This window comes from Orbicella franksi, chromosome 11 (assembly GCF_964199315.1).
Source record: "Orbicella franksi chromosome 11, jaOrbFran1.1, whole genome shotgun sequence".
Classification (NCBI taxonomy): Eukaryota; Metazoa; Cnidaria; class Anthozoa; order Scleractinia; family Merulinidae; genus Orbicella; species Orbicella franksi.
The window spans coordinates 26501666-26526379 of NC_138155.1; the positions used below are offsets into that span (position 1 = coordinate 26501666).

Consider the following 24714-nt stretch of genomic DNA (forward strand, 5'->3'; position numbering starts at 1 on the left):
CTTATTTCATTCCGGTACCAAAGAAAATATTTCCAAGTTTGATATAGCATCACAATATCATTTCCCGGAGCAAGAGTCACAATACAGTAACGTTTAGGATTAACAACAATATATCTCTGCAATCCCAGTACGTAATTGACTGTTGATCGTCTGCTTATTTGTGTTCCTCGAATCAGATTGACAGCGAGACACAGAGCTCGAATATAATTGGCGTTTACTGGAGGTGTGTTAGGAAGTGTGATCAACAGTCTGACCAATGGGAATAAAATTTAGCCTAACTTCGAAGTCGACCTGCTACCCCGTTCGGAACGAAAGATTGTCTGCGACATTTAAAACCGAGGACGAAGAGCGCGATCGCGCGATGAAGAGAATTTACCACAAGCCAGGATTACCTAGCTACAAGCGCACTGTGCGCAAATCGATGCTGAGATCGTGTTTTCGTGTCGCGCTCCCATAAACAGCAAACCAAGTCAAACAAATTTCAAACCGGCAAACTGAGATATTACACATGCGTCACGGTAATAAATCATGCCTCACATTTTCAAGCCAAAACACTATGGAAAACCTATATGAGAACAGTCTCTGCCAAATACTCAAAATTATACAGTATCGACGGTGAAAAAACGAGTACAAAAAAAAAGGCTTACGTGATCGATAGTTCGAATTGGAATTTGTCGACACCACACTAATCAAGAGTTTGACACGATTCAGTCGAATAGGCTTCCAGGAATTAATATTCAAACATTACACGACTTTCTATACTAACGCAAAATCAAATTTAAAAAAGTCCAAAAAAAAAATGAAGAAAAATTGGAATCGGAACGTTGTAAACAACGCACTCTTCTTAACTTCAAAAATTTTTTAGTGACACAAGTAGCTCATTTAAAATCGTACCTGACCATGCAGTCTCCACAGAATCTATGTCCACAAGTTGCCTGCACTAAGGGCTCTCGAGGCACTAAATAGCAAATAGCGCATTTGTCGTCGCTTAATTCCTCTACGGCTGAACTAAATCCACAGATGCTCGAAGCTCTTTCCCATTGGAGTCCATATTTTAGAGGTTTCAAATTGATGCACGAGATTATAATCTCTCGATTGATATGAATATATACTCCAAACGGAGCAGTGTACGTAGCTTGAGTTCACGCGAACGTCGAAGCTCGAATATTTAGCTGCGATGTTGTTTTTGTTATTAAATGTACATGCAATTAACCGTGACTATAGACCATCCAATCAGGTGTCTTTCTTCTAAAAATCTACCAATCAGTTGAGGGTGTAAGCGCGTGCTGGCACGGTTTAACGTTTTGAGATGTAGGTTCTTGGTATTTTCTCTCTTTTTCTGTCAATCAAAATCAATATCAACGTCAGGAAAGGAGCCCGCGCTCTAAATAGCAAATAGCGCATTTGTGGTCGCTTAATTCCTCTGTGCCTGAATTAGTTTTACCGCACGCGGAAGTTGTTTTTGGGATTTATACGGATATATATGGGATTTCAATTACACGAAAACATAACACGTGCATGACAATCGGTGACCATCCAATCATGTAATTTGTGATGATCTTAAATTAGCAGAAATTACTATTTTGCCGGCACGGACCAGAGGGCTGGGTACGGGTTTGAGGTGCGCAGTGTGTAGTGGGATTTGAGTTTGTAATCGGTGACAGTTGGCGAGGTGAGACATTCTATGGCCAGCCTTTGCCGTGTTTAGGTTAAGTTTGGTTTTCTTTTAATAATATCATCAGTTCTAATCCACTGTTGTACGTTTATTTAGTTCTCTTATTGCTATTATATCGCTGTATAAAGCCTTAGGTTTATTATTCTACAGTACTGATGTTAACTAAGGATACCCTAAAACCCCGAGGGTTGCACCACTGCCTCGGTCGGGGGTACACGTTCCCAATTTTCTCCACTTGCTGGTTTTAGGGTTTTCGTGTCCGGCTTTGGTGCACTTAGCAATTGTCTTTTTATTCATAGCTTGTATTATATGCTGAGATGGAATAAACGGGACGATGGCTTGGCTGGCCAACGCACCCAATTTAATCACTGTCTAGTGTGTCCGGATGTGTAGTGGATTCAAAATGTTTACTTTTTATCTGAGAACCTAACAATAAGATCAGCATGTAACCAAACGTTCCCAAAATGTATTTTTAGAGAGCGAATCGAAAGCGGGTGTATCTTGTGACGTTACTTTACAAAACAACTTTAATTAGGTCTAGACAGATCATCACATTGTTTCAATGCATCGCGGCGTTGTCGAATTCAGTTCCCAGTTATTTCTTCTTCTCGAATCTTCAACAAGTGTTCTTCGACCAAAAATGAAAGCTCCATCTTTCCGGCAAACCTCCGTGATTCTTCGTGTAATCATTGATGACCATTGACGCCAGCGTCTTTCTATCAAACGTCTTTAACAACCGTGATCGCTGACATTATGTGCATGGCTAGGAACACCCAACTAGCAGATGTTTTATACGGGACTAACTTTGAAAGTATTGGTTGTGGACAACTATGGCATTGATCATCGCAGTATAACAGGAATAGTTAACGTTTTCGCATTTGTGAGCGACATTACTAGTCGCCATTAATAAGAACGAAGTGGCAAAGGTCGTTCATGGACAGTTGAATACGCTTGTGATTCGATCGAAGGCTTCATCAAAATTTTTCGCTTTTCTACTTTGGGAGTTTTCACGGCAACAAACAACGCTCTGGAAGAACTTCTGAAGAGGACAAACATTCAAGTATGTATTTCCATGCTTTAATGACTACAACATGCTATTAAAATATTTTTAAGCTTATCTACTCTGAATAGTTCTTTTTAAAAGAGGTTAGTGACAAGTATGTAACTATACGGATGTTTTTAGTTTGATCTTACCACATTGGTCTGATTTATGACAGAATCGCAGCCAATTAATTATTGCCCTTGTTAGGACTTCTTCGTGTAACAAACACTCATCTATCGAACATCGAGCTAAGTGCTGTAACAACGCCATGTTGCTAAATATCTGCAGCTAGAAGCAATTGCGCTCCAGTAAGAACGAAATGAATTCCTTTCATTGTGTAACGGTTCACCTGATAAATTGTCATCGTAAACAAAACTGTTGAAATGCACCATTTCACACTGAGTTTTTAAGTAATAAGCTGCAAGATCGTTGCATGACCTTTCAACAAATTATTCAGTCGAGAGATATTCAAATACGTGTTGCTGTTTTTTTCTGTCCAACATTTTGAACTGACCGGCAGCCTGCCCTATGAATGGGGCACTTCTTCCCTTGGGTAAAATACTCGCTGGAGGTTTCAATAAGTCTTTCCGTCGACATTCTTAAAACAATTTCGAGATCAGTCAATATTTAAAATAATTAATGCTAGTTTATGTCCAAGCATCTTGCCAAGTTTTATCCACAAGTTTTAGTCTGATCGCACTCTGACTAAGTTTAAACTAAAAATAAGTATTTTCTTTATTTTTGTTATTGAGTTTGCTTCACGAAGAACATAAATTTTCCAATAGTCTAGTCAGTTAAGTTTACATGATCTTACAGCTTTTTCACGTTTTCAAGCCAAAAATCTTGCGACTGACCTATATATGTTATGTGCTATGAGCCGTGTCGCCAAATGCTCAAAATCATACAGCAGCGAAGGTGAAAAAACGATTAAGATTAAAAGAATGGCTTACGGGATCGATAGTCCGAAATTGGAATTTAGCCGACACCAAACTAATCAAAAGTTTTACTCGATTCAGTAGGATTGGTTTTGAAAAAATCTATGGACGACGCACGTAACCACAACACCCGTACGACACACAACAAACTTTATAACAGTAACGTAAAGTCGAATTTAAGAAAATGAAAGAAAACATGGAATCGGAATTTCGTACACAACACACTATTTTGAACGTTAAATTCTGATACAGTTAGCTCATACAAAATCGTACTTCATAATACAGTCTCTACAGAATCTATGTCCACAAGTTGTCTGCGGTACGGGCTATCGAACTCCTAAATTTAAATTGAAAGAAATATATCCTCCAAGCGGAGCAGCGTTCGCAGCTTTAGTTCACCGTCCAACTGAATTGCTCAGTACTATAGCTTCAATGTTGTTTTTGCTATCTCCCTTGAATATATTGACCAAGCGCGAAATCGAGCTGCGAAGTTAACCGTCCAATCAGGTCTCTTTTCCTGTGAATTTACCTATCAGTTCAGAGTGGAGGCACGTGCTAAGTGAGTGCTCTACATCAGAATTCAGTGTAAAATGGGGTAAACCCCTGAAACGTAAGTAAGTTGATAAGAAAAGCGTTGACCTCAGACAACCTTTTTTCCTGCAGGAAATGACATCACATATCACAGGCGGCCCAAGCTCACAAACTCGAGGAGTTTTTTTTTTTTTTTTTTTTTTTTTTTTTAATCTTTATGCGAACGTTCAGTGCGCGAAACGTGACACGGTTACTGCCGACATCTACTATTGCATAACGAGCGAGTTTGGTCACGCGAAACGTGACCTTCGCCTTGCAGTATGTGGTGGTGTTGTGTATGCAAGGGACTCCATGTATGACTGATCATGAGTCCATGAAAAAATATGACAAAATATGACAAAATCAAGGCACGCTAAAATGTTCGGGAAAGGAACCCACATTCATTTAATCAAATGTCAGCGTAATCATAGTAACCAAACATTTAGTTTTTAGATTCCCAGAAATGTCGTTTTCCAGAAATGTTCAAAGAGCGATTCGAAAACGGATGTATTTTGTGGCGTTTACTTGACAAAACAATTTTAATTACGTCTACACGATAATCAAATTGGGACAAGTGTCGTATTCAGTTTCCAGTTATTTGTTCTTTTAGAAATCTTCAACATGAAGAGTGTTCTTCGACAACAGATCAAAGCTGGCTTTATTCAGCAGAAGTCTGTGATTCTTCGTGAAATTATTCATGACCATGCATTGATGACAGCGCTTTCTTACAGCCTCGACCGCTGTAATATGTGCATGGCTTGGGCTTCAGGCTGCCAGTTGTTTTGTACGACTACCCGTTTAAAGTGTTGGTTGTACACAATTTTCGCACTGATCGTCCCAGTAACAAAGGAATAGTGAACGTTTTCACATTTATCAGAACGTTATGAGCCGCCATCAATACGAGTGAAGTGGCACTGGTCCACGGTAGTTTATAGTTGTATTCAATGGAAGGCTTTATCAAAATATTTCGCTTTTCTACTTTGGCTATGGAAGAACTGCTGAAGTGAACAACATTTCAAGTATGTATTCGTGATCTCTACTGATCATAACATGATATTGAAAGTCTTTATGGTATCTAAAGTTGTTCCTTTGAAAAGAATTCTCCTTTATGAGTTTATCTACAAGTTATTTTTGGCTTGATCACTCTAGCGACGATCGCCATTTTAGTTTGATGATTGCATAGTAGTGGCAGGCAGCACTTTGCGGTCAATGCTGCTAGGAATCGTGTTTTGTGAAAACCATCTATCAAACAAACTGTACATACTCTTACAACTCTATGTTACAAATATTCTGCTAGACATTCAGCAAGTTTCTTTCCTACAAGGTCAGAATGAATGCATCACATTGCGTGACGCCTTAAAATTTCGGTGTAAAGATTATTATATTGAAATACCTCATAATAAGTTGTAACGTTGCAGGGTATCTTCACAGAATAATTATTCGGCGAAGAGTTGGTTCTTTACTTTGTTGATACACGATTTGCTTACATTTTGAAAACAACCTGTCCCGTTAAGAGGTGAATTATTCCTTCACCTGAAAGCTTAGAATGCTGTAAACAAATATTCATTCAACATTAAAAAAATCTGAGTTGTAGACATATGATTTTTCTACATTTTGAAAACAGCCTGCCCATGATGACGAGGTGAATTAGTCCTCCACGTAAAAGCTTAGAATATCGTAAACAAATTCAACACATCCCAACATTTGGGCAAATTAGGTTTATATTTCGTAACTTGAAAATTAAGGTTTGCAAAAAAACATAAGCAAGTCCGCTTAGGAGTAGTCTAAATAATCAACTTACTATTCCACGATTGTTGTAGTATCACAATTTCATTTCCCAGGGGCAAGAGCTACTTTAGTAACGTTTAAAAGCAGCAATCGTATCCCAAACTTCTTGATCGTCTGCTTTTTCGCGTGGATCGAATCCGATTGACAGCGGGGCACAGAGTCTAATTTTAATTGGCTTACCCTGGAGGTGTGTTCGGAGGCGCGCCCTATGATAATTTGCATGAAACAAAATACAAATTCGCATAACCAGTGACTGTTTTCTTTCTTGTACTATCTATAACATTGTAAGCCATCCTCTTTTCTTGATTTTATTATCTGGGTTTTGCTTTAGATCTTTTTGTATTCGAGTTTACACCACTATATAATTTTGAACATTGGTTTAGATTGCTCTCAGCTACACTATTTCACATGGTATAAGCACGCGTAAAACATTACAGGCCAAAGCAAAACCTGTGTAATATACAGATATTAATGTAAAGAGGATCCGGGCATCAGGTTTTATTGGTTTTTGGAAGTTTTTCTCGCCGAAAAAGTATCCGGTACTAGTAGACTTTCTCAGTCCTTTGTGGTGTGCTCCTTTACCTCGCGAGTCTTCACACTCGGGATTTGAGCGTCGCGGACATTTCTCTTGATCCAATCAAACCGGCTCAACTTTCGCAGCTCCGCTTGTGGAGTCTAGGTAATGTGCTTAATTTTACAACACCTCAACCGACTTTTCAAGTCTTATCATCCAGTGACTACCTCCAAAACTCTGAATTGATACAACAAAACTTCAAAATTATCAAGACGCTTTCAAAATTGAATATTCTTGCGCTACCAAGGTCATAAATAAACTATAATCGAACAAAAAAGGCAGTAAATCGAGGAACAAAACGCTCAAACACTTACGGTATCATATACAATGAAATCACTGAGAATTTCGTTGACAGGTAACTAATCAAAACTTATACAGTTAACTCACATACACACCTCATGATACAGCCTCTACAAAATCTATGTTCACCATTGGTTCCAGTTGCATTTTGAGGCTCCGAACAGCAAATTGCGCATTTGTTGTCACTAAATTCCATTGTGGTTGAATAAAATCTACGGATAGAGGAAAGTGTTCTGCTTTAGGGTAAATACTTCAGTCCAGGTTTTGAATAAAAAGGAAAGTCCTATACTGCACCGCTACGTTCGTGAATACCTAATATCCGCAAAGTTCCCCCACGTCTCAGTTGAACTTTCGTCTGACGTTTTATCCAATCAAATTGCGTGACGTGATTTTCACGTGATTTTGATCAAACAAGATGTAATTTGTGGCGTTGATCATCAACGTGCGGGAAGAGTCGTATTCAGTTTCCAGTTATTTGTTCCTTTGGAAAACTTTAACTCGAAGAGCGTTTTTCGACAACAGATGAAAGCTGGCTTTATCCAGCACAAGTCTGTGATTCTTTGTGGAATTATTCATGACCATGCATTGATGCCAGCACCCTCTTACAGCCTCGACCGCTGGTAATATGTGCATGGCTTGGGCTTCGGGCTGCCAGTTGTTTCATACGGAAGTTAAGTGTTGGTTTTCGACAATTTTCGCACTGATCGTCGCAGTAGCAGAGGAATAGTGAACGTTTTTTTATTTGTCAGCGACACCATGAGCCGCCATTAATACGAGCGAAGTGGTAAAGGTACACGTTGGTTTATAGTTGTATTCGATGGAACGCTTTATCGCAACATTTCGCTTTTCTACTTTGGCTATGGAAGAACTGCTGAAGTGAACAAAGTTTCAAGTATGTATTCAATATCTCTACTTATTATGTCATGATATCGAAAGCTTTTACGGTGTCTAAAACTGTTCCTTTGAAGAGAATTCTTAGCTATCAAATGAGTTTGTTTGTATACAAGTTATTTTCTCCTTGATCTCTCTAGCGAGGATCGCCACTTAAGTCTGATGATTTCATAGTAGTGGCTGGCAGCACTTTCATTGCGGCCAATACTGTACTTGCTAGAAATCGTGTTTTGTAAAACCATCTATGAAACACACTGTGCATGCTCTTACAACTCTATGTTACAAATCTTCAGCTAGACACTCAGCAAATTTCTTTCCTACAAGGTCAGAATGAATGCATCACAGTGCGTGACGCCTTAATAAAATTTGTCCTAAAGATAATTCTTGAAATGCTTCATAACAAGTTGTAACGTTGTAGGGTGTCTTAACAGATAATTATTCCGCGGCGGAGAGTTGGTTCTCTGCTTTGTCGACACACGAGTTGCTTACATTTTGAAAACAGCCTGCCACATAAAGAGGTGAATGATTCCCTCACGAGAAAGCTTAGAATGCTGTAAACAAAACTACATATTCAATATAAAACCAACATTTGGAAAGTGTAGGTTTATATTTTTTTATCATAAAAGTAAGGTGTCAAAACTGAAGGTACTTCGCAAGTACGCTTAGGACTATAGTAAATAATCAACGGACATTTAAAGATTAGTCTATAATTACTGTTAGTTTATGTCTAAGCGTCTTGCCAAAAAATAGTTATGTTGTTGTTTGTCATTGAGTTCGCTTCACGAACAACATAACTTTTCCAATCCAGTCAGTTTAGTTTACATGATCTTAGTTCGAATTTTAAATTCCCTGAATCCCTTAGGAACCCTAATTCACATCCTCTAATTTGAAGTCAACTTGCAGAGTGCACTGAATCCAGAACTGGAGTCAGTAATATCTTAAGTGAAATAAGTATTTTTTTTAACTTTAGGCATTGTGGTGATCTGAAGTCTTGGCTATCTAGGTGCAAGTCCAAAAAGTACGTCTTATTCTTTAAATATCTCAAAGGGTAGAACATTACGTTGTCAAAGAAAATAATTCCAAGATTGATTTTGCTATCACAACTGATTGTCTGCTTATTCGTGTGGATCAAATCAGACTGACAGCGGGACACACAGCCCGATTTGAATTGGCTTACACTGGAGGTGTGTTTGGGGGAGGCGGCAGTTTTGAGAACTGAGTTTCGTAGCCTGCGAACACAGACGGATTTCCAGCTTTTTCTGGCATTGGATAACAAATCTTGAAGATTCGGTTGAAGTGTTGTAACATTTTAGCCCATTACCTAAGCTTTCCACAACTGGAGCTGCGAAAGCCGAGCTCAGAACGAGAGAAATATCCACAACGCTCAAAAGCCTTCAGCGGAGTAACACTGAGGTCATGCTGAAATTAACATCACATAAACAGCGATCCTAGTCACCACAATTTTGCACAAAAGACGCATTATAACCGGCCTCATTTTCTCTTGAAATGAAATATTACGGATGTGAGTAAATTTTGAAAACAGGCTGCGAATAGCAACGCGAATTACATTGTCCCGAATTATCACAAAAGCTACACATGACAAGTTTACACCAATAACTTTTACAACAAGGTGAATGAATTGCATCAGATTTCCGTTGATAAATTTCCTCGGCTTTTTTGCTTGTTGACTGGTCGATTCTAACACTTGCTGCCAAATGGTCAAGTTAGTTGAAAATACAATCTCAAAGATAAATGTTTACATTTTTTTGTACCAAACAGGCAACTCTCTCAAATCGCTGATTTCGAATCATTTTTTCCGGCTTGATGCTCAGACGTAAAAATATAAAAATACCCGTTTTCCTCATAGTCCACTTTGACATTGAACAATGATTCTGCTCGCTGCTTCAAGTGAACTTAGATTCTTACTGATATTTTTAAGCTTCAGTTTTGTGTCAATCATCATGTACACTTCAGAGCATACTCATTCAGTGCTCCAAGAGTCAGATCAGACTCAGTGAACATGAGATCAACAGATTCAGCTGGAGTGTTTGTATTTTTGCAGATTATGATTCACGTGATCTTGCTTCGATTGTTTTGATTTCCTGAATTTGACAAACCAAAAGATCTCCTAATTTGCACTCTACTCAGTTTAGAGTGTGGAGAATTGAGAATTGGTCAGTCATGTTTGAAGTAAAATATCTTTTTAACTATTATGAAATCATGGAAAAAAGGTCCCCGTAGAAAACGTTTCTCAGTCTTCGTAATCTTCAAAAACTTAAACGAAACAGCTAAAGAAACGAAATCCAAGATTGATGAAGTATCACACAGCAAGAGCTACCGTTTCCATGGCGTGACTTGCAAGTCGAGCTAAGGCCCGGGTGGAAACCGGAGAAATGCCTGTGACATTTAAAACTCGAGTGCGAAGAATGCGAGGAAGAGAACCACAAGTCTGAGCTACCTACAACAGCACTGTGCCGAAATCGATGCTGCAATCATGTTGTGTCGCGCTCCCATAAACAGCAAACCAAGTCAACAATATTTCAAACCGGCAAACTGAGATATTACTGATATGCGTCATGGATAATAAGTCATGTTGCACGTCTTCAAGACAAAAAAACTTGCCAGCCAAATGCTCAAAATTATATAGTAGCCACGGTGAAAAAACGAGTAAGCGGAAAAAGATGGCATATGGGATAGATAGTTCGAAATATAATTTCGTCGACACCCAACTAATTCAAAAGTTTGACTCGGTTCACTCGAATTGGCTTTGAAAAATGAATATTCAAATGCTGCTCGCCTTTCTGTACTAACTTAAAATCGAATTTAAAAAGTCAGGGGAAAAAAAATAAAGAAAAATGGAATCGGAACCTCGTAAACAACACACTATTCTAAACTAGTTAAACATTCTGATAGAGTTAGCTCATTCAAAGTCATACCTCATCACGCAGTCTCCACAGAACCTATGTCCACAAGTTGTCTGCAGTACGGGCTCTCGAAGCTCTAAATAGCAAATAGCGCATTTGTCGTCGTTTAATTCCAGTGCCGTTGAATAAAATCCGGGGATACTGGAAGGTATTTTCCCGTAGGAGCCCATGTTTTTGAATTGAAGGGAAATATATACTCCAAGCGGACCAGCTCTTGTTCACGCCCACGTCGTTGGCTCGAATGATTATATTACGCTTATTGTTCTTGCTTTTTGTACTACTCCCGGAAGTCATGGCCAGAAATTCATTAAATAATCCACCAATTAGTGGCGTAGGTATTACAATGTAGGCATTGTATATAACGGACAAACAAGTCAGGTGTATGACTCTTGGGGTTGCGCATACTTGTCCTGGTACTTGCTGATTGGTCTTATATATCGCACAAGCAGATTGGTCAATAATTGAATTTATGGTCCAAATATGGACAACTCGGAAAATGCGTCGTTCAATGTATGAGTAGCCAATATCGGGTAGGACTTACCAAATCAAACCTTGGACTGTAAACGATTGTAGCCCAATTTATTTTCCACATTAGCTTGTGACATTGTGAGGCGCGATGGGCACTAGCCTGCGATCAGACGTTCAAATTCGTATTTGTCGCGGAAAAATAATGAAGAACGCCTAAAGTTTATGTTTTCATGCTGTGTGATCGCAGGTTTACACAATACAAGCGAACGATCGATGGCCTGGCTCCTCGTATTCGAAGGGGACGAGATTGCTCCTCACTTGCCAACTATGAGAATTACTGGTAGTCTTTTCGCGGCAACGAACCATGTTCTGGTTAGTACGTTAAATGTGAGGCGTTCTGAAGACTGTGAGTCTTCGCATCCACAGTTTGTTTTGCATGATATCAAATCTTCAGAATGTCAGTTTGATGACATGGTGTGTCTTGTTTCTTTAAACATCTTGTGTGCTTTGACTTGATTCTGTTGATCATTCTAGCGAGATCGCCATTTTAGCCCGATTCCTTACGGTGTACGAGTAAATGTCGGACAGTCGGTTTGTTTACGAAGTTTTTCAGAGGCAAATGCAAGCTATTTCAGCAGCATTTGCACTCAGACTGGGAGTTCGAAACCCGTCATGAATTTAATTTGTATTTTAAACTACGTCAAACACGAAATTTGATTTGCCTTATCTTTTAATTTTGTTGTCGCTTACATTTCTTTTGTAGGCATGCAGTTCGACCAGAGCGAAAATTTCTTAACTGATGGTATGCAAGTCAACCTACAAGTACAATCGAGTAAATATAGGCTACTCTGAAATGTTTTAATGATGGATGGACAAATTAAGTCCAAGAGACTGAAGGTCCACTTTTTACGAGACAGATATACTGTCCAATCATTTCAAATATAAGCCATGTCAAACACCCATGGTGGCTGGTGATGTAGAGTTTGTTTTTGCTTCTAGAAATGAGAGATTTAAGCAAATTGAAATCAAAACTCGGAATAACTATGAATAAGGGAAATTATGCTTGATACTTGTCAACCTAAGTATGTTTTGTAATCATTGCAAATATCTATTACAAAAGAGATACACCTGCAATCCTTTTGAATATTACTGCATTGCTAGTGAGATTAGCACAAACAATTACCAAAATAAATAGGAACAAAATAGTGTGATTTGTTTGCAAGAAACAAAATTATTGGGGTTTTTTTCATTATTTGCATACACAACAATATGTAGTACCCTTATTATTGTATTGCATCAAGCTGGGGGGCTACTCTCTATGGTTGACTAAACTTACAGGGGAGGGATTAACTCAGTAAAAAAAATGTGGCTTTGCTTTGTAACTGTTGAACTTAAGAAAATAAGCTGGCACACTGCGTAAACAGCTGAACTATTTCCTCCCCCAAGTAAAATACAACATTTGGACAAATTTTAAAAACAGACTGTCAAGTCAATAGCTGTATTATTTTCTGGCAGTAAAGATATCATAGCGAGGCGTCCAGTTCTTTCTTGGTAGAGAGAAAATCATTTGTTATACATCAATAGTAAATAAATAAGCTTGGAAATGCACTTTGTTGTCTCAGGACTTTATATTGTTTTAATTTCATACACTTTCCCAATGCGTATTCAATCAAATTTCTTTTCGGCGAAGAGATAAGGTCGGCATCAAGGAAAGTTGTAACAGCGCTCCAAAAGTTCTATTGACCGGTAGCCGGGAATTATTCCCGGCCGTACTTAGCTCTTATTAACCGAGCAGGAGGTATCTTGACCAATGAGTACAGACTTCACTGCGTTCGGTCTGTACTCACGCCCGAGATCAAGATTCTCCCATACAGACCGACTAAGCTCGATTATTATAAATAGATGTTCATTTTATGCCAGTTACGTTTAACGTAACTGACATTTTGCTTGCGAACGATGATGAGCTGAACTTAATTCTGCCAAAGTTTGCTCGTCCCCTTTAGTTTTTTTGTCATCAGGCTTTTTGGCACTTCCATGAAACTAATATTTTTAGAACAAAATAGTCCATATTTTTGTATTTTAGTTTGCAACTTTTTCACCGCAAAATGTAACCAATCTGGGTGGGAAAATCTAGACCTCGGTCAATATCGAATTCGTGAATTCGATAGTTCCCAGTCCTTGTGAGACACAGCCATAAATTAATGTAGCGTCCAAAGCAAGAACTACTAATAAGAGCCGCCGTAGCGAAAATGACATTTAATACATTGACATAAACTGGGGTCACCAGACGAATGAATTATAAAGTCCGCTTTCCAATCTGAATGTAATGCTGAACAGTTAACCATGAAAGCTCCTATTACCGTTCTTAGGGTAAAGTGTGTGTTGTTTTTCATTAAAGTATTCAACCACATACAGAAGTGTAATGTTCAAAAAGAAATTAGCGCCTCATCCCTTATAAGCGTCGTCTCTCTAATACGCGGCTCCCTTGAGCTACCAAAAGTAAATTAGTGCCCAGTGCACTAAATCGGATCATTAGGGTAGTCCCAAAAGGTCTCATGGCTTAAACAAAAGTTGCACAGCTGTTTCAGAGCGTTTTTGATTTGAGTGTCGAAAAGTATTTGATATTGCACTTACTACGCCACCCGATTGGTTTAAAAACTCGCGCCACTTTTTCATCCAATCAGGAGTAAAACCAAAACCAATCGAGATTCACTCGCACGGGTTTTCCCGCGCTTTGCGTCAACTACATGTAATTACTTGGAGTTTTCATTGGTTCACTGGATTATCTGCGTCTTTTGTGATTGGTTAGAGTGATGACTTTGGTTTCGGTTTTACGAAACTCAATTGAAAACCGCTCTAATGATGACTAAAACCAATCGTGACTTGCTCGCGGACGTATTCCTACACAGCGCAGCACCTGTAGCATGTTACCATACGCTACCTGTGCTACCTGTTAATATGCACTAGCAAACGGTTTCACGTTTTCTCCGTGCTACTTTTGCTGTAATTAGTCACAAGTGATTAAAGAATAACTGTCGTAGTAAGTAACCAAACGAGGTAAACAAATTGAGAAGTCACAATCTCTCTCACCACCAGAGGCAGGCTAGAGGGGCTAACACACCAGAAGCGAAGCGTAGTATATGTTTCGTTGTTTGTAGAGATTTGTGTGTGTGGTAGTAATAGTTGTGAATATTTGGGTTAATCAGGACTTCCTACTTGTTTGTAAAAACAACAAACACGCAAACAAACAAACAAATGAGAAGTTAAAATGTACGTGGTTGCTAGTCTCAAACTGTCTAAAAAGAGATTCGTTATCCAACATTTGTCTTTTTCGAAAACCAGACTAACCTGTTTTACGGGTAGTATGCGCGGTGCGAAGAATGACAGAGAACTATAACCAACCGGTTTGTATCCGTTTCGCACATTTTTTTAGTGAAGTCGGAAAGTAGAAACAGCGTTTTTTTGAGTTTCTAAATTTCTTTCCTTGATTGGAATGATTTTCTCTCTCCGAATTAATGATTCAAAGAATACAAGTCACAACAATTTTTTTTTATAAGTTTAAACGTTGTACTGAACAGTTTGAATCAAACCATTTCAAGTGATACAAATGACACTAAAAATTACACTATCTACAGATTAACGTCTCTCATCGATCAGCATAGTTACAAAGGGCTAAAAGATATATCAGCGAACAACCACATAATAAATGCTACATTTAAAAGCTCCATGTAAAATCTATTACAATCAACATTTTTTTTTCAAAAACTACTCTATCGCATAAAATACAGGTAGCAAGTCGAAAAATATACAAATATAAAAACTGCATTATTGGATAGTGCAATTCCAGAATTTTCATTGGCTATCGCTTCGCCATCATGGCATACCAGCGATTATACCATGATCTAAAATTTGGTATGTGTACGCTTGATTTTGGGGGGCGTTTTCATTTTTATTTTATTTTATTTTATTTTTCTGTTTTTTAATAAAATAATTATTCCACTCGCGCTTCCTGGGTATGAGATAACTATACTCAACTCGGCGCTAGGCGCCTCGTTGGCTATCTCATCTCATATCCAACGCGGCCGACTGTGAGCGCTCCTGTGCCCCATTTCGAAACTCAAAAACAAGATGTTTTATTGATTTTCCTTATTTTTCCAGGCCCTGCGACGCGTATTATCTGTGTAAACGGTCGAATAAGGTGTTTAGACTCGTGACTATTCAGAATCAGTGACAAACACAGCTGAGGAAGGCAAAGCCGCCGAAACACAATGTTCCGAACACAATGTAATATTTCTGTCGGCCGACGGTGATTCTATATTCCTTTAAGCTAACCATTAACTAGGCATATTCAACAGTTTTGCCAGCAGAGAGCAATCGTTAAAAAATGTTAGCCAGCATCAACAAATCAGTACTATGCTTGTGAACGTCTCCTTACAAATGAGTTAACCGACAAAAAAATTCAAAAATAACAATAGCAACAGCAACTTATCGTCACTTAGTCGGAAAATTCAATTTTCAGAAACAACTTGTCGTTCTTTACGTAATGAGGACCAAAGACCTGCTCAATCGGAGCGAACTTTACAAAACCACATCCTTTAGGGCAAATGGCTTCCCTGGGCCTGTGAAATGCAGATACATTTTGTGTGGCTTGTACGATCTGGCTGATGTCGTTGTGTTTGGCACCACTCCGATCCAAGATCGATAACGTGATTGTTCCAGTGAAAGGCCATTGTAAAAGATCATCATGTTCACCCTCCATCATGTGAACAAAGATGGCCACATATCTGCCTCTTCCATTATCCACTCCATTGAGATAAACTCTTATTCCAAACTTGTATTCATACTTATGCTTATTAATTGCGGGACTGAAGAAAGCTATGGCCTCTTCATTGACATCCAGTTGCCGTCGCTGCTGAACCTCTGATATTTCAAAAATAAAACATGTTTCTCTTGGATTGATCTTGTTTCTTGTGGCCTTTTGTGGCTTGGCCCTGAGAATAAAATACAATTTAATACCCATTATTTACATTACACTATTTCCCTTTAAAATCATATAACGGTGTCAATGTTGTTGATTAAAGCTATCGTTATCACCTCTTTAGTCATAGTTTACTTTTTATTCGATACAATGTCGTATTCGATATAAGGTAGCTAGTTAAAAAAATAGTGATTGTTGCCTCCAGTCACAGGATATAACATATATGACCCTGTATTTTATTTCCAATAGGAATGTAGTAGACGTAACATCAGCTTGCCTGTCAGATTCCTGTCTCCACAGTTGTAGTTCCTGGCGACTACAGGTATGCTCCACAGCCTGTTCCCTATCACCAGTGGAACTCACTGCATTTATGTCGGCACCATTTAGCTGCTGGTGACATGGAGGCAGGCCTTCGTGTTCATCTGGCGTCCGCTCTGCAAAAGGTGCGGTCTCCTGAATAGGGCAAGGCACTTCCTGTCTATCTTGGCTCTGGCGTGTATCCAGGCCCATCTCCTGAGTGGGGTGGCTCAGTGCATTAGCCTGTGCACTCTGCTGGTAACTGGACTGCTGTTGTTGTCCATTCACCAACTGACATGCAGCCGGTTCTTGGATGGAGGATTCTTCTCTGGATATAACCCCTCCACCATTTAACATGTTCACACCATTGCTTCCTCCAACATCGCTCCGCTGGTAAACTGGCTGCCTCTCACGCGTATTCAGCAAATACCCTGCGATCTCTTCCGCTTCTGGGATGGGGCAAGATACTTCATTGGCTTGTCCGCCAGTTGCTCTGAGGTAGGTTCGTTCATTAACCTGACCATCATCGCCCTGCTGGTTGGTCGGATGCCGCTCTTGATTGAGGGATTGCTCCGTTTCCATGTCAGGAAGAGATGGTCCAACACCCTGCTCATCATTTCCCTGCTGATAACCTGGCTGTTGCCCTTGCTCAGGGATCCCCTGCCCGGCGGGTGGCTCAGCTGGAGGAGTGTTGTCACTCGTGACGCAGCCCTGACCACCATCTCTGCTCTAGAATAAATAAAATACAAGCAAATGACCTCGTGCATTTAGCACTGCTGTGCTAATTGAGGACAGTACAAACAAATACTACGAATAGGACAGAATTAAAGTAGAAGCGGCTTCACACCCACGGCGAAAATGTCGAGAACAGCGAAGATAGCTTTGAAAAATTGAATTTTGAACAACCATCACTGGAAGGAACACAAAAATTGAACAGTCTGAATATAAAAAGTAACGGGTGATTTATTGTTGTTTCATGAAATCAATTTGCGGTATGTTGTAGTCGGCCGGCAGAAGGCCGAATTAACGTGACCTTTGGCAAGATACTAACTTCATATCCCAACACTTGCAGAGAGAAGTCGTGTTGTACACAAAAAACGTCAGTGAGATGTGGAAGGTCGTGAACACGTCCTATTTCATCTGCCGCACCGCTGGACTTTGGAGCACGTTATAAGCTAATATGTGAGTACGATTGGGCTAAAAAAAAATACATCATAAGTATCGGCAAGACGCCGATAGATTTCCCACGAAAGCCCTCCGCCGACGACAACTCCAGATTGGGCTCAAACAACAATATAATATCAAACCTATCTTCGCTGTTCGCACTCAAACTTACTGAAGAATTCACCACCGCCAGTACTTTCGCCGTAAATGTGAGGTACCGCTGTTTATTTGACGGAAGTCTATTGCCAAGAGCGGTTTGATTTCGGTGGTCCCGTAGCAGTGAATGTTTCATTACTTCCAGTGGTGTGGATCGACTTCGTCCGAATCAAGTCGAATCGTCAACCATCTCAGACGAATGGACAAAGTTTGGGTATATTGGACATGGTTCATCTCAAAATAATTTTGTCTTGAGAAACCTGCTTTCCCTTAGCTATAAAATAGCACATTATGCTAAAAATCCCTTCTAAAACCATTATTTTAGCCGATACGGAAAGCAATCTTACACATGCGCATCGCGTGATAGTGTCCCTTTCAAGTTTAATCACAGAAGCGCCGTTCGGTAAAGCATAGAGAGAAGATGACTAAAAATAAGATTAAAATTTTGAACTTACGATGGAGTCACTGACTGATTCATCTAAATGATTAGGGAATAGCATTTTCGCTGCTACAGATAGGAAACTTCGCTCGTCGCTGGAGTTTGTATCTACAAGCACAGGCAAATTCAAATGTCACATCCTTATTTTCGAAGCTGGGGTTTTATTCAAATCCAGCACGTGGGTCAGTGTACTTTTCGCGTTTGTCCAGTGATTTTTTCCCAATGATGTCAATGATCACCTTTATCATGGCAAGGCCCCCGTGAACGTTGATAATATTATTCAGAAGATTTCGAGACATTTGCATTGACGTCAGCAAGCTTTAGCGAACCAATCAGAATAATCTTTCATTTCAAATCCAGCAAGTGGATGTAATCGACCATCAAACAATGGTTTACTTTTCGCGCGTGTCCACTGGTTCTTTCCCAGATATGACTTGTTGAGATCACCTTTATTCTGGGAAAACCCCAGTGAACGCTGATATATATTTTTCGATAGGAAACATTTGCATTGACGTCAACAAGCTTCAGCGAACCAATCAAAGGAATCGTTCTCTTTCGTAGCTATAGGAACAAATAATCCGTGAGCAAACCAACAAACCGATCAGGATGGAGATCGATGGCGTCCACTTTTCGCGTTTTTAGGCCTCGTTTTCCAACCATGTACCCCCTGCTAATAATTATTGCACAGTTGTTATATATATTACGTGCTTTCAGAGACCAACCAGCCAAAAACAGACTGCTTCACGATTTAGTTGCAATCAATTTACTCAAAGGAAATGCATTGTTTACCAATACGCAAAGAGGTATATGCTTACATACTATCTGGCAAAGAATTCCATATTTACCTCTGACTCTACCGGAGGTTCATTATCAACAGGGCATCTGCTTGGGCCATTCCTTCAAAAAGTAAAAATTGAAGGTTACATTGAAGACATTTCTGACATTGTCTAAAATTATTCTTGTTATCTTGACTTTTGTAATTGCGTGTGCTCTTTGTATTATTTTGGCAGAGAAATTGCTCGCTTTGGTGGTTTGCAGCGGAACAAGTTTCTTCACCCAATGAAATGCCAGCGTAACCATAGTAACCAGATTGAAGAGGAAATAGAAAGCGGAAACAATTATGATATTAGGCACAGATATGGGATTGCTTCGAAGCAGTACGGCAATGTCGTATTCAGTTTCTAGTTATTCGTTCTTCTGAAAATCTTCAACATAAAGGGTGATTTTCGACAGAAAATGAAAGCTCCATCTTTTCCGGTAAACCTGTGATTCTTCGTGGAGTCACTGATGCCATTGACGCCAGCGCCTTTTTTATCAAACATCTTTAACAACCCTGACCGCTAGTAATTTGTGCATGGCTGCGAACACCGAGCTACCAGATGCTTCATGCGGGACTGACTTTTAAAGTGTTGGTTGTGGACAACTCTGGCACGGATCGTCGCAGTAACACAGGAAAAGATAACGTTTTCACAATTGTTATCGACATCACGCGAACGAGCCGCCATTAATGCGAACGAAGTGGCAAAGGTCGATGGTGGTCGGTTGTATTTGCTTGTGATTCAATCAATGATGGCTTCATCGAAACGTTCGTTTTTCCACTTGGGAGTTTTAACAGCAACAACCTATGCTCTGGTAGAACTTCTGATGAGGACAAAGCTTCAAGTATGTGTTTCCATGATTTCTAATAACTGAGAAGTGATACTATTGTCTTAAGTCTATCTACTCTGAATAGTTCCTTTCAAAAGAACTTTGAATTATAAGTTTGCATGGCTAAAATTTTGAATTTGATCTAGCTACATTGGATTGCCACTTTGGTCTAATTTAAGTAAAGGATGGAAGTTTCCACGAAAGTTTCGCGAAACAATTTTCAAGTACGCACCACTGTATTGTGCACAGACTGTAGATGATATGTTTTCTACTTTCCGATCTTTACAAACTTCTATGTCAAACATATTTCGACCACGTTAACTTAGCTAATCTTGCATAACCTATGAGCGCCAGATCTTGATATTAATATGACTGCGACCTACCGCCTTCCAACATTGTTCACCAGACGTCGCCTGGTCTGTTGATATGATTTCTAATTTCACTTATAAATGACGATTCAAGTATTTTGTTTTTCAGTTGTATTGTCTCAAGCGTATCTACTCTGAAAAGTTTCGTTAAAAAGAACTTTGAAGTGTAAGTTCCCTACCTTATATTCTTTTGGTTTGATTAGCGATATTGGATCGCCACCTTAGTTCGATTTATAACATTGCTTTGCAGCCAATATTGCTCTTGCTAGAACTTGTGTTTATTAACATATACTCATCTATCATTCAAAAGAACTTTGAAACGTAAGTTTGTATAGCTTATATTTTTGGTTTGATTAGCGATGTTCAGAATATTGAATCGCCACTTAAGTTCGATTTATAACATTCCTTTGCAGCTAATATTGCTCTTGCTAGACCTTGAGTTTATTTAAGCACTCATCTATCGAACATTTTGTTCTAACTATGATTCGAATAATTTCGTTCTTGCAAGGTTGGAATGAATGCCTCACAAAGTGTAACGGTTTAATAATCTCAAACTGCATTCTTAACTGATAACCTCTACTGAGTTACATGGTTTTATAGCGGAAATGTTCGGCGAAGAGTGTTTCACGGCCAGTTCAAGACTGGCTCAACATTTTGACATTAATAAGTGAAAATATAATCTTCTCTCATGTAAAATCAGCGAGCAAAATAAATAATCAGCGGATGTTTAAAATCAGTCAGTAAATACTTACAGGGTCACTTACAGGTTGCATGTTGTTTGTCACGTTTTATGCATTGGTGCCTTCTTGTTATTTTTCTCGGCGATCTCTGAATAATTTCGTGATTTTCTTGACTTAGTCGCTTTGCAAAGAACTCTTGACGAATTTTCTATACAAATAAAAACGTTTTGTATCAAAACTGAGGGTCTACACTTAAAAGAAGGAAATGTTCGAATATTCCTTGCTGTCTGAAAGATATCCAAGTATCACAGCTCTTTTGCAGTTCTTGCAGTGTGAAGGGGTCATATTGAAACGATATTAGGATAGAGCATTTTATTTTAGTTGCATTTTTAAGCTCAGTCTGGCATGCATTTATAATAGCCTTAATTTCGACTCCGTTCAAATTTCTAAGTCAGTAAGTGGCTGGGGGATCCTTTGCTAAAACAAGAAACATGGGATCAACTCGTTGCATATTGAATTCAAGTTTTAGGAATAGTTTGCTGATTTTTCGACCGGTTTAACTGACTTGAAAACTATCAATCCCTTGTAATCACCGTTGCCTACTAGTTGGACCGGTTGAACCCATGTGCCAACTGGAATTATGGGTCTACAACTCTCGGCTATAACAACTCTGTCACACCCAAAACAAATCTCACTTAAATCTCACTTACATCTGTTTCTTGGATAAAATATTCAGCAGCCGCGAACTTTTTTTTATTACTCGAGTTGTTGAAAACTGAACAGACTGTCATTTGAATGTGTGATGTGTTGTCACAGCTCATTTAAGGTTGAAATGCTAGAGACAAAATTGCATCAAAGTACCCTACATTTCAGTTGCATGTTTTGTGACAGGAAAATCCAGGTTCCTAGAAAATAAATCGTGAATACCATCAAATCTACGAATTCCAAATGTTGTGTAGTGGAAATAATGACAGCGAAATAATCAGAGAGTGTTGTCGACGGATCATGTTTGTAAATGATCATTAAATCGTAAATGCTTACACTAGTTCGTTTCGATTCCTCCCAGAGTCTTGTCCGACTTTAAACATGTTCTGAAACAGCAGTTAGAAAACTGAAAGAAAGTTATGACTTGCAAACACGAGACGGAAAACTCAGTGATTGTAGTTGAAGTAAGATACAGTAAAAAAAATCCGCGTGTAAGAACCTACATTTTTTGAAATCTGGCAAAATAGGTTCTTGTATTTTATTTTGGAGTAGTTATTGCCCGTTTAGGCTAAGTAGGTTCTTATAAAGTTCTTAGCGTCTACGAAGGAAATTATGTTGATCACCAGAAAAAATAAATAAACTTGTGTTTTTTCCTTCAATATGCAGCGTTATACACAACTGTATTATGATAAGCCAAACATAACTGATTACAGAAGTATATTTAGTGTTACCTCCATAACAAGAGTTCATAATTTAACTGCAACCCACACTGATATAAGAAACTGGTGATCTTACTTGGCTAAACAGGTTCTTATCTCTTGGGGTTTTAAATTAGCAAATTTCCGCCAGCAGGCTTTTACACCACTAGGTTCTTCAGTGCATGTGGGTTTTCACTATATGCAATGAGTTGGTCAGTTAGCCCGCAAGTAGACGTCTGTTATTACCTTTTTTCACACTGCCAACCACAGACTATCAATTAAGTGGATCGAATACATATATATACCTTGAACCTTAAGTAACAGATGTAACAAAATACACCATGACAAGGAATTGTTTTAGGCGAAAATCGTTTCTCGAGTATTTCGATCGATTCCACAAAGAGAAAATCGAATATCAAATTGTTCACTGCGAACTGCTTCTCATTACAAAACACTCTCCAAAAGCCAGTAGAAAAATAATTCTGTTGTAGCTTCATCGTCAGCAAATAACTGAAGAATATAAAGTATTCACCAAAAGGTTTGATAAGTCACTCGATCATACTTGTGTCGATCGAACGATAATTTTAAATCGCAGTTTCGTTCGAAGAATACTCCACCAAAACCTAAAGGGTAGGAAAAGAGAATGTTAATAGCGTCGATCGAACAGTTTATTTATTAGTGGTTTCTTTGAAGCAAACTCTACATAGATTCCCACTTTCATACTTGCACTTATCGCCACTGCCATTCCTGGTAGTCAAGGGGCGTACTGGGGGTGTGCTGGGGGTGTGAACCAATCAATGCCTTATCATTTCTGTTGCACGACCAACATCCACAGAGATACTTTTCCTCGGTCTTAATTTCCAATTGCTTAAATTGGTATCAAAACCTCGATGGTCACATCTTTATTTCATTTGTATTTCCGTTGTTTATATCATTCATTCTATGCAACATAGCAAGCGCATGAATCAACACAGCCTGGTTTATGACGGCCTTCGCGTCACAATGTTTGTTTTCTTGAACATAAACTGATTTTAATCAAGATGATGTGAAACTATATATAACACAAGATGAAGGAACAACAAGTGTAAAGCGAATAAACAAATTTACTTTTACATCATATTAAAGACCTGCGGAATAATAAACACTGCATACAGAGGCTGCGGCAACCCAATCGTGCAAGCTCTTAAGATCTCAAACTTGGCATCATTATCGTAGTGGAAAGCGTTTCGGCTTATTTTTGCTGACGCTCAAAAAATCCTTAATGTAACTTCAAATAGAACATTCGTACCTTATGGCATAACTTCTTTCCAAGAGTGGATCGGAGGAAGAAAGCCAACTGTTAAGGCTCCTGCGAAAATTCATCTCCTTGAACAGGTCGCATCGATAAGACACTGTGCAGTGGAAACAGGAAGTGCTAATTTTATCCTACGAGCAGGGTTTGTTCCGATTGGTCGACACAATTTCCACGCAAGCAAAGAAGAGACCTTTGGTCCAAAGTCCATGTCCGTTCTTATTCCGCAACGCCGGTTTTCTAATTACGTAACACAAGATAATATATGGTCTCTCATATATTCACTTGTACAAGATAATATACTTGACAAGAGACCAGTTTCGTACGTGCTGCATCCATAGTTTTCAATCTACAAAAAACGCGATGCGAGTGTACGTGTGTATCGAGACACTGTGCGTGAGGACTGCATCCCCTACTTTGCGGAATTAAACAACTTACAGCTTGTGTTCTGTTGAGATGTTTCAGTGCAACTAAGGAGCTCGTGACCAGTGCAACGACTCGCCAGTTGGCGAAAAAAAATATCTGTCCGTAAGTTACATATGAAATCTTAAGACTTAGAAGTTCTATTTTCAGCATTCTCCACGTAAGATCTCGTCAAAAAAATCAATCTCGATCAAGTGTAAAACGACAGGTATTTCTGGAACCGAATTGAGTTTTGTTAACCTGATACACATACTAAAGATATATTCTGTGTAAAAGATCTCTTCAGTTGTATTTTCGTTCAGAAATTCTTTATCAATCCATCGTAAATTTCCATGTCAAGATTGTTCGGGTGACAAAATATAAGTACTTAATTACCTAGTTGTAACGGTAATCTAATCATAGTAAAGTTAACACTAACACTCCGGAAAGTTAAAAAATGGCCCCCTTGCCCCTGGGCTAGCTACGACCCTGCATTACGCATATAAACTTCAGCGCTATACAAGGAAGAGAATGAAATGTGTTCGGAAGACATTGTTTAATTAAGAATAAACTCTTGACCATTGTGTGCGGAAGACACTGTTTACGTTTCGGAAGAGGGAACAGGGAACGGGGAATCGGGGAATGGGAATGGGGAACGGGGAACGGGGAACGGGGAACGGGGAACGGGGAATCTTTAAAATGGGGAATCTTTAAAAGCGGGA

General features: G+C 39.0%; 1 protein-coding gene and 2 long non-coding RNA genes across 3 annotated transcripts in view; 1 reads left to right on the top strand and 2 right to left on the bottom strand.

Annotated features, from left to right (window-relative positions):
* The window catches only part of LOC145460627 (uncharacterized), a 93776-nt gene extending 82359 nt beyond the window's left edge, over positions 1-11417 (bottom strand). The window contains exon 1 of the long non-coding RNA XR_014039873.1: positions 10114-11417. This is a non-coding gene — a long non-coding RNA (uncharacterized LOC145460627). The remainder of the gene's footprint in view (positions 1-10113) is intronic.
* Positions 1-14584, top strand: part of LOC145460626 (uncharacterized) — a 104392-nt gene extending 89808 nt beyond the window's left edge. The window contains exon 3 of the long non-coding RNA XR_014039872.1: positions 11415-14584. This is a non-coding gene — a long non-coding RNA (uncharacterized LOC145460626). The remainder of the gene's footprint in view (positions 1-11414) is intronic.
* Positions 14585-14597: 13 nt separating this feature from the next.
* Positions 14598-17026, bottom strand: LOC145460625 (uncharacterized). The gene is made up of 2 exons (XM_081445500.1): positions 16423-17026; positions 14598-16158 (listed from the first exon to the last, which is right to left on the bottom strand). The coding sequence occupies exons 1-2, from the start codon at positions 17022-17024 to the stop codon at positions 15663-15665; spliced, it is 1098 nt and encodes a 365-aa protein (XP_081301626.1). The 5' UTR covers positions 17025-17026; the 3' UTR covers positions 14598-15662.
* Positions 17027-24714: the final 7688 nt, after the last annotated feature.